Source organism: Lepus europaeus, chromosome 5 (genome assembly GCF_033115175.1).
Source record: "Lepus europaeus isolate LE1 chromosome 5, mLepTim1.pri, whole genome shotgun sequence".
NCBI classification, from domain to species: Eukaryota; Metazoa; Chordata; class Mammalia; order Lagomorpha; family Leporidae; genus Lepus; species Lepus europaeus.
This window is the reverse complement of record NC_084831.1, coordinates 29591704-29602519: the sequence shown is the minus strand read 5'-3', so window position 1 is coordinate 29602519 and position 10816 is coordinate 29591704. Positions and strand designations below refer to the sequence as shown.

The window sequence follows — 10816 nt, the reverse complement described above, 5'->3', positions numbered from 1 at the left end:
CGGCTTGACGCCTTATTTCCGTGACTCGGCGACTGCGTCGGCCCGAGGCTGTGTGTTAGGGGCGGTCGCCCTGAGCGTGTGCCGGGAGTAGACGCGGATGCGGACGCTGGCGCGTGTTGGAGGTTGCGGTGGGACTACGCGCCGTGACTTCCTTGGCTGTACGTTTTGCTGCTGGCTCTGGTAACGCAGCCGGTAGCCTCAAGCAAGAGACAGGATTTCGGCCCCGGAAGCGCGGATCTGAGGGGAGAGGGGACTCGGGCCCTGGAGCCCGCGGTCTGACGCAGGAGACCGCCCTGTCCGGCTCTGGGAGAGCAGCCGGAGCGCCGCGAAGTGGAGAGCAAGGGTCCTCACCCCTTCAGCGCCTCGCGTCCGGAGGGACGGGGAGGCCAGAGCCCGAGGTCGGAAGACATCTCCCGCCGGCTTGGCCCCCCGGCCATTCCGCCCCCAGCCTTGGCCGTTCTCCTGCGGACATGACTGCGGACCGGCCGTGGCTCGCCGTGCGGGAGGCGCTCAGGCGGTGCTTCCCCGCCGTGGAGGAGCAGCAGGGGCTGTGGCAGGGCGCCCTGCGGGACTGCCAGCCCCTCGTGGCCGCGCTCAGCAACCTGGCCGAGCAGATTCAAGCCTCGCAGAGCGTGCGCTTCGAGGACGTGCCGGCGCTCCGGGCCTTCCCCGACTTGCAGCGGCGGCTGAGGCGCAAGCAGCTGGAGGCGGGAGACGCCGTCCTGGACAAGCTCGGGGAGAGGCTGTAAGGGGCTCCAGAGGGGAAATGCGGGCGCTTCTGGCCCTGGGGGGCGGGGGGCGGCCCGGCCTGGCCGTCGGATGCCGGGTCGGCTGTGCGAGGGCCCTTTCCTGGCATTTGCCTCGTCAGAGACCCGGAAGGGCGAGCAGAAGGGAGAAGGAATGGAGCCCGCGTGTTAGTCCGCCTCTGTTCTCACTGGTGAGAGGCCGTGCGGGCTGTGGTGTAGACTCGGCAGGTGCCAGAGCCAAGGGTTTTATGTCTGCTGGCCCGGGGGGTTGGGCCTGGTCAGAGCCCAGCCCTCACCCCCACTTTGTTCTGTGCCTGTGACGGGCCTCCCAGCTCAGATTTCTGCGTGTGGCTAGACCCTCCGTCTCACCTTAGGAGGATGCTTAAAAGGCTTGTGGAGAACTGGAATGAAAAGAAATTTATTTCGGTGGGAAGCATTTTTTTTGGAATCCAGGTGTAGCCTTTTCATAATACACAGTTTCCCATGAACTTTTTGCATGGATTTCCAAAATTTTTTTGTGCCATAATGAACTTACTTAATTTCATTTTCCATGGACTTTTTGAAATATGCATAGATTATTGACACTGGACAGAGCACCTGTTCCTTGACCCAGAACAAAAGACAGGTCCAGTAGAGTGTCTGTGCCACAGACTAACATAGGAAACTGTCAAAGATGAGGACCTTCCTTTCATTCATTTTTTTTTTTTAAGATTTATTTTATTTATTTGAAAGACAGTGTTACAGAGAGAGGCAGAGACAGAGAGAGAGGTCTTCCATCTGCTGGTTCACTCCCCAGATGGCTGCAATGGCTGGAGCTGCGCTGATCTGAAGCCAGGAGCCAGGAGGAGCTTCTTCAGGTCTCCCATGTGGGTGCAGGGACCCAAGGACTTGGGCCATCTTCTACTGCTTTCCCAGGCTACAGCAGAGAGCTGGATCAGAAGTGGAGCAGTCGGGACTAGAACCGGCACCCATATGGGATGCTGGCACTTCAGGCCAGGGTTTTAACCCACTGCCCCCTTTCATTCATTTATACAAAATGTATTTATTTATTTATTTTAAAGGTTTTATTATTATTATTATTTGAAAGGCAGAATTACACAGAGAAGGAGAGGCAGAGAGAGAGGTCTTCCACCCACTGGTTCACTTCCCAATTGGCCGCAATGGCTGGAGCTGTGCCGGTCAGAAGCCAGGAGCCAGGAGCTTCTTCTGGGTCCTCTATGCAGGTTCAGGGCCCCCAGGACCTGGGCCATCCTCTGCTTTCCCAGGCCGTAGCAGAGAGCTGGATCAGAAGAGGAGCAGCCGGGACTCGTGCCAGCAATGCAGGCGTTGGCGACTTTACCCACTGCACCACAGCGCTGGCCTCCAAAATGCATTTATTAGATACCAATGGGATGGCAAATACAAGGTGCTAAGAATACATCAATGAACCAGCGTTCTGATGATAGTCACGTGGAAGAGATGGACAGCCCACCAGGTTCTGGAGTGTTCTGAGATGGTAGTCACAGCCTGTTGGGGAAGGGACGTGAAAAGCCTGACGATGCGCAGATGTGGACATGAGTGGTGTGGCCTAGGGAACGGGTGGCTGGAGTGGAGGTGGGGAGTGAGAGGGGAGCCAGTTTGTGAGGCGCATGTGATTAGCGTGTCTGTCTCTGGCTTCCAGAGTGAGGGGAGTTTGGTGAGGGGTGAGGGCAGAAGTCCCCAAGAGCCTCCTGCATAGACGGTTTCAATATAGCTCCTTAGGAGCTGTTGAGAAGCTCTGTGGGACATGGGAGACCTGGAAGAGGCTCCTGGCTTCTGCTTCGGATTGGCTCAGCTCCAGCTGTTGCAGCCAATTGGGGAGTGAACCAGCGGATGGAAGACTTCTTTCTCTGCCTCTTCCTCTCTCTGTGTAACTCTTTCAAATAAATAAATAAGTAAATCTTTTTTTAAAAAAAAAGCTCTGTGGGAATCTACATTGTTTATTCTGGTGAAACAGTGGGATATTGAGCCCTAAAGAGGAGAGCATGGCCCAACACGGGAGAGCTTCACAAACAGCATGCTGCAGCAGAGGGAGCCAGACAGTAAAAAGCCATATGGTGTGTGATTCCATTTGTAATGTCTGGAACAGTGGGTGCATGGGAGAGGGAGATGGCGGCTGCAGGGCCGGGATGGAGGGGCACCTGGGGGAGTGAGTACTGGATGCAAGGTTTCAGTTCGGGAAGACGGAAGCGTTGTGGAACTGGATGGTGATGCTTGCTCAATTTCGTGACTATGAGAAAACCACTCAATTTTGTACTTATTTTAAAAAATAAGCTTATTTTTAGAACCGTTTAGGTTTCCCAGCAATACTGAGTGGAAGGAATAGAGAATGCTCTGTGTCCCCTGTCCCCACACAGGCTCACCTCCCCACTGGCTACGTGGCGCAGCACAGTGAGTCATTGTGACTGTTGCTGACGTGACACTGACCTTTATCCCTGCAAGTCCGTCCTTCGCATCGGTGTCCGCTTCCTGTGGGTCAGGACAGACATGGGGATAGCGTACACCAGTGTCCCATACAGAGTATCTTCCACAGGTGTTCCCTTTTTTTTCTGAAATATAACTCACAAATGATAAAACTCAGTCTTTAAATGTATACAAGTTACACTGAGGAGCCAGCACTGTGATGTAGTGGGTAAAGCTACCGCCGCCTGCAGTGCCGGCATCCCATATGGGTGCTGGTTTGAGTCTTGGCTGCTCCTTTTCTGATCCAGCTCTCTGCTATGGCTGGGAAAGCAGTAGAAGATGGCCCAAGTTCTTGGGCCCCTGTGCCCATGTGGAAGACAGGAAGAAGCTCTTGGCTCCTGGCTTCAGATCAGCCAGCTTTGGCCATTGTGGCTGTTTGGGGAGTGAACCAGCGGATGACTTTTCTCTCTTTTTGCCTCTGCCTCTCTGTAACTCCGCCTTTCAAATAAATGCATAAATCTTCAAAAAAGTTATTTGAGAGGCAAAGGGAGAGATATCTTGCACCCGTTGTTTTGCTCCCCAGTGGTTGCAACAGCCAGGGCTGGGCCAGGTCAAAGCCAGGAGCCAGAAACTCCATCTAGTCTCCCACGAGTGGCAGGGACCCATGCACTTGGACCATCATCCACTGCCTTCCCCAGCTGCATTAGCAGGGAGCTGGATTGGAGGTGGAGCAGCCATGACAAACTGGATTTCAAAATGGGATGCCGGCATCACAAGCAGAGGCTCAAACAGCTGCATCACGATGCTGGCCCCCAAGCCAATGGTTTACACGTGAGGAAGAGCAGCTTTCCTGAGTCCTGCAGAGGCCAACTTTGGCATTCTAGAATTCCCTGGGCTGGGGCTAAGGGGTGTGTGGCTTGAAATGGTTGGTTGCTTCAGTTTCCTCTGCTTGTTCCCCTTTGTTTACGTGGCTTGGGACAGTGAGCATCTGCTCTCCTTAGACAGTTTTATGGCAACCCCAGAAGACTTTTTGGTCTTTTCTCTGGCAACAGGGCTTCCTGTTCAGCTTTAAGAACAATGTACTGGCTGGCGCTGCAGCTCAACAGGCTAATCCTCCGCCTTGTGGCGCCGGCACACCGGGTTCTAGTCGCAGTTGGGGCGCCGGATTCTGTCCCAGTTGCCCCTCTTCCAGGCGAGCTCTCTGCTGTGGCCCGGGAGTGCAGTGGAAGATGGCCCAAGTGCTTGGGCCCTGCACCCCATGGGAGACCAGGATAAGCACCTGGCTCCTGCCTTCGGATCAGCGTGGTGCGCTGGCTGCAGCGTGCCGGCCGCGGTGGCCATTGGAGGGTGAACAAATGGCAAAAGGAAGACCTTTCTCTCTATCTCTCTCACCGTCCACTCTGCCTGTCAAAAAAAAAAAACAAAAAACAAAAACAAAAACAAAAAACAATATACCTAGGACCATTGCAGTGACCTACAGAGTAAAGCTGCCACCTGCAGTACCGACATCTCATATGCTCCATTTCCAACCCAGCTCCTTGCTGATGGCCTGGGAAAACAATGGAAGATGGCCCAAGTACTTGGGCCCCTGCACCCACTTGGGAGATCTAGAAGAAATTCCTGGTTCCTGGCCTCAGATTGGCCCAGCTCCAGCTGTTGGCGGCCATTTGGGAAGTGAACAAGTGGATAGATCTTGTTCTCTTTCTGTAACTCTGCCTTTCAAATAAATAAGTTAATTTTTAAAAAAATGTACCATGCCCCTTCTTCAGCCGCTATCCCTAAGTCAGGTCTCGATTCTTTTTTTTTTTAACTATTTATTCATATTTGAAAGAGTTACAGGGATAGAGGGATCTTCCATCTGCTGGCTCACTCCCCAGATGGTTATAACCACTGGGGCTGGACTGGGCTAGGTTGGGCTGGGCTGGATGGAAGCTTGGAACCAGCACCTTTTTCTCGGTTTCCCTCAGGGGTGCAGGGGCCCAAGGACTTGGGCCATCTTCTGCTACTCTGCCAGGTGCATTAGCAGTGAGCTGGATCAGATGTGGAGCAGCCGGGACTCAAACCGGACCCCATATGGGATGCCGGCGCTACAGGTGGTGGCTTGACCCGCTAAGCCACGACTCCGGCCCCTGTTCTTGATTCTTGTTCACTCTGCTGTCACTAATCTGCTGAGAGCAGTGGTCCCAGGAGCTGTTTCCGGCAGGGGACATCTGGCGTATCTGGAGATGTTCCTGGTTGTGGCGACTTGGGGAGGACGGCAGCACGGTAGCTGCCACGGAAAGGGCCGAGGTCAGGCACGCTGCTGACCGTCCTGCAGCGCGCAGGCCAGCTTCCGCAGCCAAAAGCTGTCTGATCCAGGCCTAGAACCTTCCTTGCCTGGTACCTTTTTCGTGGTGTCACCTGATGTCATTCTCTTCACCCAGAGCCGCCCTCCTCAAGGTGCGCGACACGGTCAGCAGCCACGTGGAGCGAGTGTTCCAGGTGTACGAGCAGCACGCGGACACACTCGGCCTGGACGCCGTCCTGCAGCCCTCAGCGGCGAGCCCCTCCGTGGCTGACATGTTAGAATGGTTGCAAGACATGGACAGACATTACCGAAACTCGTATCCTTTGCACACATTGTGTCCACAGCTGTTCGTTTTATTAGACAGCTGTATCCATTGGGTCAGTCCTCTCTGGTTCTTGAGCTTGGATTCCTCCTGAGGCCCTTAGTACAAGGAGTCCTGAAGAATTGTACCGAGCAGCCGCTACCTCCTGGGTACTTGCTAGGAGCTTGAGACAGGCATTAAAAATACAGAATGTCGGATGGTGGTAAGCACCATGGAGGGGCCTGTGACTTTAAATAAGGTGGGCAGGGCGGCCTCATGAGAAAGGTCTATGGTGGGTAATGGAGAGGGCCGTATGAATACTTGGCGTGTTCCAGCCCACGGGAACATCCTGTCCGAAGGTTCTGAGCTGAGAGCATGCGTGGCAGGTTCAGGAGACAGCAAGCGCGCCCCTGTGGCCAGAGCAGAGTCCTGGGGGGAGTCTCACAGGCGATAGAGCTGCTGAGATGGGGCCAGATGTTGCAGAGCCCTGGAGGTCTTTGGAAGGATTCCTTTTTACGCTTTTTTGTTTATTAAGGGACACAGAGAGATCTTCCATCTACTGGTTCACTCCCGAAATGCCCACAACAGCCCGATTGAGCCACGTCACAAGCCAGAACAATCCGGGTGTCCCACGTAGGTGGCGGGGACCCACATCCTGCAGCCTCCGGGAGTGTGCATTAGCAGGAAGCTGGAGTCCGAGCAGAACGGGGACTGACACGATGAGATCAGTGTTTTCCATGGTATCGGGCCGGCCGTGTTCTGGGGAAGTTTCGGGGGACAAGGGTGGAAGCAGGAAGCCCAGTTAGTTAAGGCTGGGGCCTTTTTCTCTAGAGTTTTTTTTTTTTTTTAAAGACTTATTTATTTATTTATTTGAAAGTCAGAGTTAGGCAGAGAGAGAGAGAGAGAGAGAGAGATCTTCCATCCACTGGTTCACTCCCTAAATGGCCGCAACAGCCAGAGCTGGACTGATCCAAAGCCAGGAGCTTCTTTTGCGTCTCACATGGGTGCAGGGGCTGAAGGACCTGGCCATCAGCGGGGAGCTGGGGCGAAAGTGGAGCAGCCGGGACTTGAACCGGCGCCCATATGGGATGCCAGTGCTGCAGGTGGAAGCTCAGCCTACTACACTACAGCACTGGCCCCCACTTCCATTTTCTTTTTGAGTAGTCCTTAGCTTCCGGGAGGTACCTGAAGAGAAAGGACCTCCTCTCCTCCATCCAGTGGGGAGACTTGGCCAGCATCCAAGCTTTGCCCAAGGCCTGGGACCGAATTCCAGAAGAGGAACACCAAGAGCTCGTGCAAGGTGCTGGCTTTGTTTGTCCCTTCCTGCGTCCGCTCCTCCCTTCTTCCCCGTGCTCACCTCCCCCTCCTCCGTCTTCCCCGTGCTCACCTCCCCCTCCTCCCCTTTCCCCGTGCTCACCTCCCCCTCCTCCCTTCTTCCCCGTGCTCACCTCCCCCTCCTCCCTTCTTCCCTGTGCTCACCTCTCCCCCTCCTCCCCTTTCCCCATGATCACCTCCCACTCCTCCCCTTTCCCCATGCTCACCTCCCCCTCCTCCCTTCTTCCCCGTGCTCACCTCCCCCTCCTCCCCTCTTTCCCCGTGCTCACCTCCCCCTCCTCCCTTCTTCCCCGTGCTCACCTCCCCCTCCTCCCTTCTTTCCCCGTGCTCACCTCCCCCTCCTCCCTTCTTCCCCGTGCTCACCTCCCCCTCCTCCCTTCTTCCCCGTGCTCACCTCCCGCTCCTCCCTTCTTCCCCGTGCTCACCTCCCCCTCCTCCCTTCTTCCCCGTGCTCACCTCCCCCTCCTCCCTTCTTCCCCGTGCTCACCTCCCCCTCCTCCGTCTTCCCCGTGCTCACCTCCCCCTCCTCCCTTCTTCCCCGTGCTCACCTCCCCCTCCTCCCTTCTTCCCCGTGCTCACCTCCCCCTCCTCCGTCTTCCCCGTGCTCACCTCCCCCTCCTCCCTTCTTCCCTGTGCTCACCTCCCCCTCCTCCCTTCTTCCCCGTGCTCACCTCCCCCTCCTCCGTCTTCCCCGTGCTCACCTCCCCCTCCTCCCTTCTTCCCCGTGCTCACCTCCCCCTCCTCCCTTCTTCCCCGTGCTCACCTCCCCCTCCTCCCTTCTTCCCCGTGCTCACCTCCCCCTCCTCCCCTTTCTCCGTGCTCACCTCCCCCTCCTCCCCTTTCCCCGTGCTCACCTCCCGCTCCTCCCTTCTTCCCCGTGCTCACCTCCCCCTCCTCCCTTCTTCCCCGTGCTCACCTCCCGCTCCTCCCTTCTTCCCCGTGCTCACCTCCCCCTCCTCCGTCTTCCCCGTGCTCACCTCCCCCTCCTCCTTCTTCCCCGTGCTCACCTCCCCCTCCTCCCTTCTTCCCCGTGCTCACCTCCTGCTCCTCCCCTTTCCCCGTGCTCACCTCCCCCTCCTCCCTTCTTCCCCCGTGCTCACCTCCCCCTCCTCCCTTCTTCCCCGTGCTCACCTCCCCCTCCTCCGTCTTCCCCGTGCTCACCTCCCCCTCTTCCCTTCTTCCCCGTGCTCACCTCCCCCTCCTCCCTTCTTCCCCGTGCTCACCTCCCCCTCCTCCCCTTTCCCCGTGCTCACCTCCCCCTCCTCCCTTCTTCCCCATGCTCACCTCCCCCTCCTCCCTTCTTCCCCGTGCTCACCTCCCGCTCCTCCCTTCTTCCCCGTGCTCACCTCCCCCTCCTCCCTTCTTCCCCGCGCTCACCTCCCCCTCCTCCCTTCTTCCCCGTGCTCACCTCCTGCTCCTCCCCTTTCCCCGTGCTCACACTCTGGCTCCTCCCCTTTCCCCGCGCTCACCTCCCCCACGCTGGCTGTGTCGGACGTTTCGCGTTCGCAGCAGCGGTGATGGGCCAGTTTTCCTCTTCCTATTCCAGATGCGCTGTTGAATGTTTCGTTCTTCCTGGAAGAGTAAGGAAGCTGTGTGTTTCGCTGGAGAAAGGGGTGGGGGCGAGGCACCGAGGTCTCAGACTGACACTGCTCTGCCCTGCGGTTTCTCGGGAAACGCCAGCAATGCGGGGAGACCTAGCTGCAGGGCCAAGGCCTGGAGCCGAGGTCTGGGTTTGCGGAGCACTGGGGCTTCTCCACACGGCACACGGCTGAGACTCTGGGCCAGGCTTGCTGTTTGCTGAGGCTCAGGGAAGTGGACGGAGGTCGAGAGCGAGCAGGAAAGGCATAGCACAAGAACACGGCGTCGGTGTCTCCTTCCTAAGGCGCAGAGCGGCAGGGAGGGAGAGGACTGGGTACCTGGGGCAGCATCCGAAGCACCAAGTCTGGTGGACGGCAGGCCCTGGGCCCATGTGACTGTGTCAGTAACTGACTCACGGGCACAAGGAGGGTGGTGGTGATGACCTAAAGAAATAAAGGTGCTGTTGATGGAAAACATTTAAAACTCAGTCTTTGACCCGTTTCCTAGCTCCTGATTCTTGAGCCCCTTTCCATTTCCAGAGCCTGCCACCAGGGGGCGGTGGTGCTGCATGAGTTGTTCCGGATGCCTTGTCCTGGGAGAGTGGCTCTGTTGCTGTAGGGTCTGAGAGCTGACTGATTGCCAGTGCCCTGGGAGCTTCACCCGTAGGAAGACAAGCCCGGTGTCAAGCGGTCCTGGGGCACTGCTGAGGCCCATGCCTTCCTCTGCGGTGGTCATGATGCTTCTAGAACATTCACCTCCCCGGTGGGTGTAGAAATCTTGATCATTGGATGTAACAGGGCTTAATAAACATGAAGACTTTTCTTTCAGGATGAACATGGTTTTTGTTCAGAAGTGGTATACTTATTACAGAAGTGGTATACTCTTATCTCCAAATGTAAATATTCTGATAATAAAAAACTGAAATATTACATAGAAATGTGCCATTATTGACCTGCCAGATAGCTATTATTAATTATGTAGCATCTAGTCTGACAGAAATGTATAAAATTGTATGAGGTACATAATCATTACGGTTGGGTATGGAGTCTTATGAGGGACTCGAGAAGAGATGAAAGAAAACCGTGGAGAAGCTCACAGGGCCACGAGGCAAAGGCTGAAACCGGCGTCTCTCGAGCTTTAGCATCTGAGTTGCCGCCGCCTCGATGAAGTCTGGATGCTCGCGCTGTTGGTCCTGATGGGGTCTGAGCGGGGCCTGAGCTCTGTGCTTCCAAGGGTCCCAGGTGAGGCTGGTGCTGACCTCGCAGGACTAGACCCTTGTGTGCAGAGACGTAAGTGTGGTGTAGTACAGTGTTAGGATCGAGACCACGACCCTTCATTGAGACCTAAGTGTGTTAGGATCGAGACCAGGCCATGCTGAGGCAGAAGCAATGACTCACTGCCTGTGGGCTGCTTTACGGTGACAGCGACATCTGCGTTGGTCGTAAGGGGATTTTTACTGGGAGGGGGACTTAGAGTAGGACATTCCGTGCACAGGGGACAGGCCACGCGAAGGCAGCACCTTGAGGACAAGTGGAAGCTGACACTTGTGAACAGCTCTGGGTCCTGGCCCAAAGGTTTCTATGTCGTTCTGCAAATGAGTGTTGCTTCCTTGTGTGTAGTAAAGAGCTTTCTAAACTCCCCCTGCTGGAAAAATAAAGACTCAACAGAAACAGCTAGGTTTGTGGAGTAATAACTATGCATTATTTAAGAATCATCATCACTTTGTTCCCTCTGGGCTTTTTCTGCTATTAAAATGCCATTCTGGAGCCGGACCTATGGCGTCAGCATCCCATATGGGCGCCAGTTTGTGTCCCCGCTGCTCCTCTTTCGATCCAGCTCTCCGCTATGGCCTGGGCCCAAGTGCTTGGGCCCCTGCACCTGTGTGGGAGACTTGGAGGAAGCTCCTTGCTCCTGGCTTTAGATCGGCCCAGCTCTAGCTATTGTGGCCATTTGGGGAGTGAACCAGCAGATAGAAGATCTCTTTCTCTGCCTCTCCCTCTCTCTCTCTAATTCTGCCTTTCAATTAAAAATTTTTTAAATGCCCTTTAAAAAAATCTTTTTAATTGTTCTTTTTAAATTGAAAATTAATTTATTTCTTGAATAGTAATACATCTGTATTGTGTGAAATTTAAGTCACTGAGATTTATT

At 55.4% G+C, this 10816-nt stretch overlaps 1 protein-coding gene across 3 annotated transcripts; it reads left to right on the top strand.

The window, feature by feature from the left end:
- The first annotated feature begins 49 nt into the window (after window positions 1-49).
- Window positions 50-9557, top strand: AIRIM (AFG2 interacting ribosome maturation factor). Of its 3 annotated transcripts, XM_062190997.1 has the most exons (5): window positions 50-745; window positions 5591-5770; window positions 6037-6040; window positions 6937-7055; window positions 8637-9151. In XM_062190997.1, exons 1-5 carry the CDS (start codon window positions 471-473, stop codon window positions 8860-8862), a joined length of 804 nt encoding a protein of 267 aa, XP_062046981.1. In that variant the 5' UTR covers window positions 50-470; the 3' UTR covers window positions 8863-9151. The 3 variants fall into 3 exon arrangements, with proteins under 3 accessions (XP_062046981.1, XP_062046979.1, XP_062046980.1); XM_062190995.1 differs by lacking the exons at window positions 6037-6040; window positions 8637-9151 and adding an exon at window positions 9208-9557; XM_062190996.1 differs by lacking the exon at window positions 6037-6040.
- The last annotated feature ends 1259 nt before the right edge of the window (window positions 9558-10816 follow it).

Coding starts and splice junctions, on each gene's coding strand:
- AIRIM (XM_062190997.1), top strand. CDS start 471: ATGACTGCGGACCGGCCGTGGCTCGCCGTGCGGGAGGCGCTCAGGCGG. Junction 746..5,590: donor GACAAGCTCGGGGAGAGGCT/GTAAGGGGCTCC, acceptor CTCTTCACCCAG/AGCCGCCCTCCTCAAGGTGC. Junction 7,056..8,636: donor ACACCAAGAGCTCGTGCAAG/GTGCTGGCTTTG, acceptor TTCCTATTCCAG/ATGCGCTGTTGAATGTTTCG.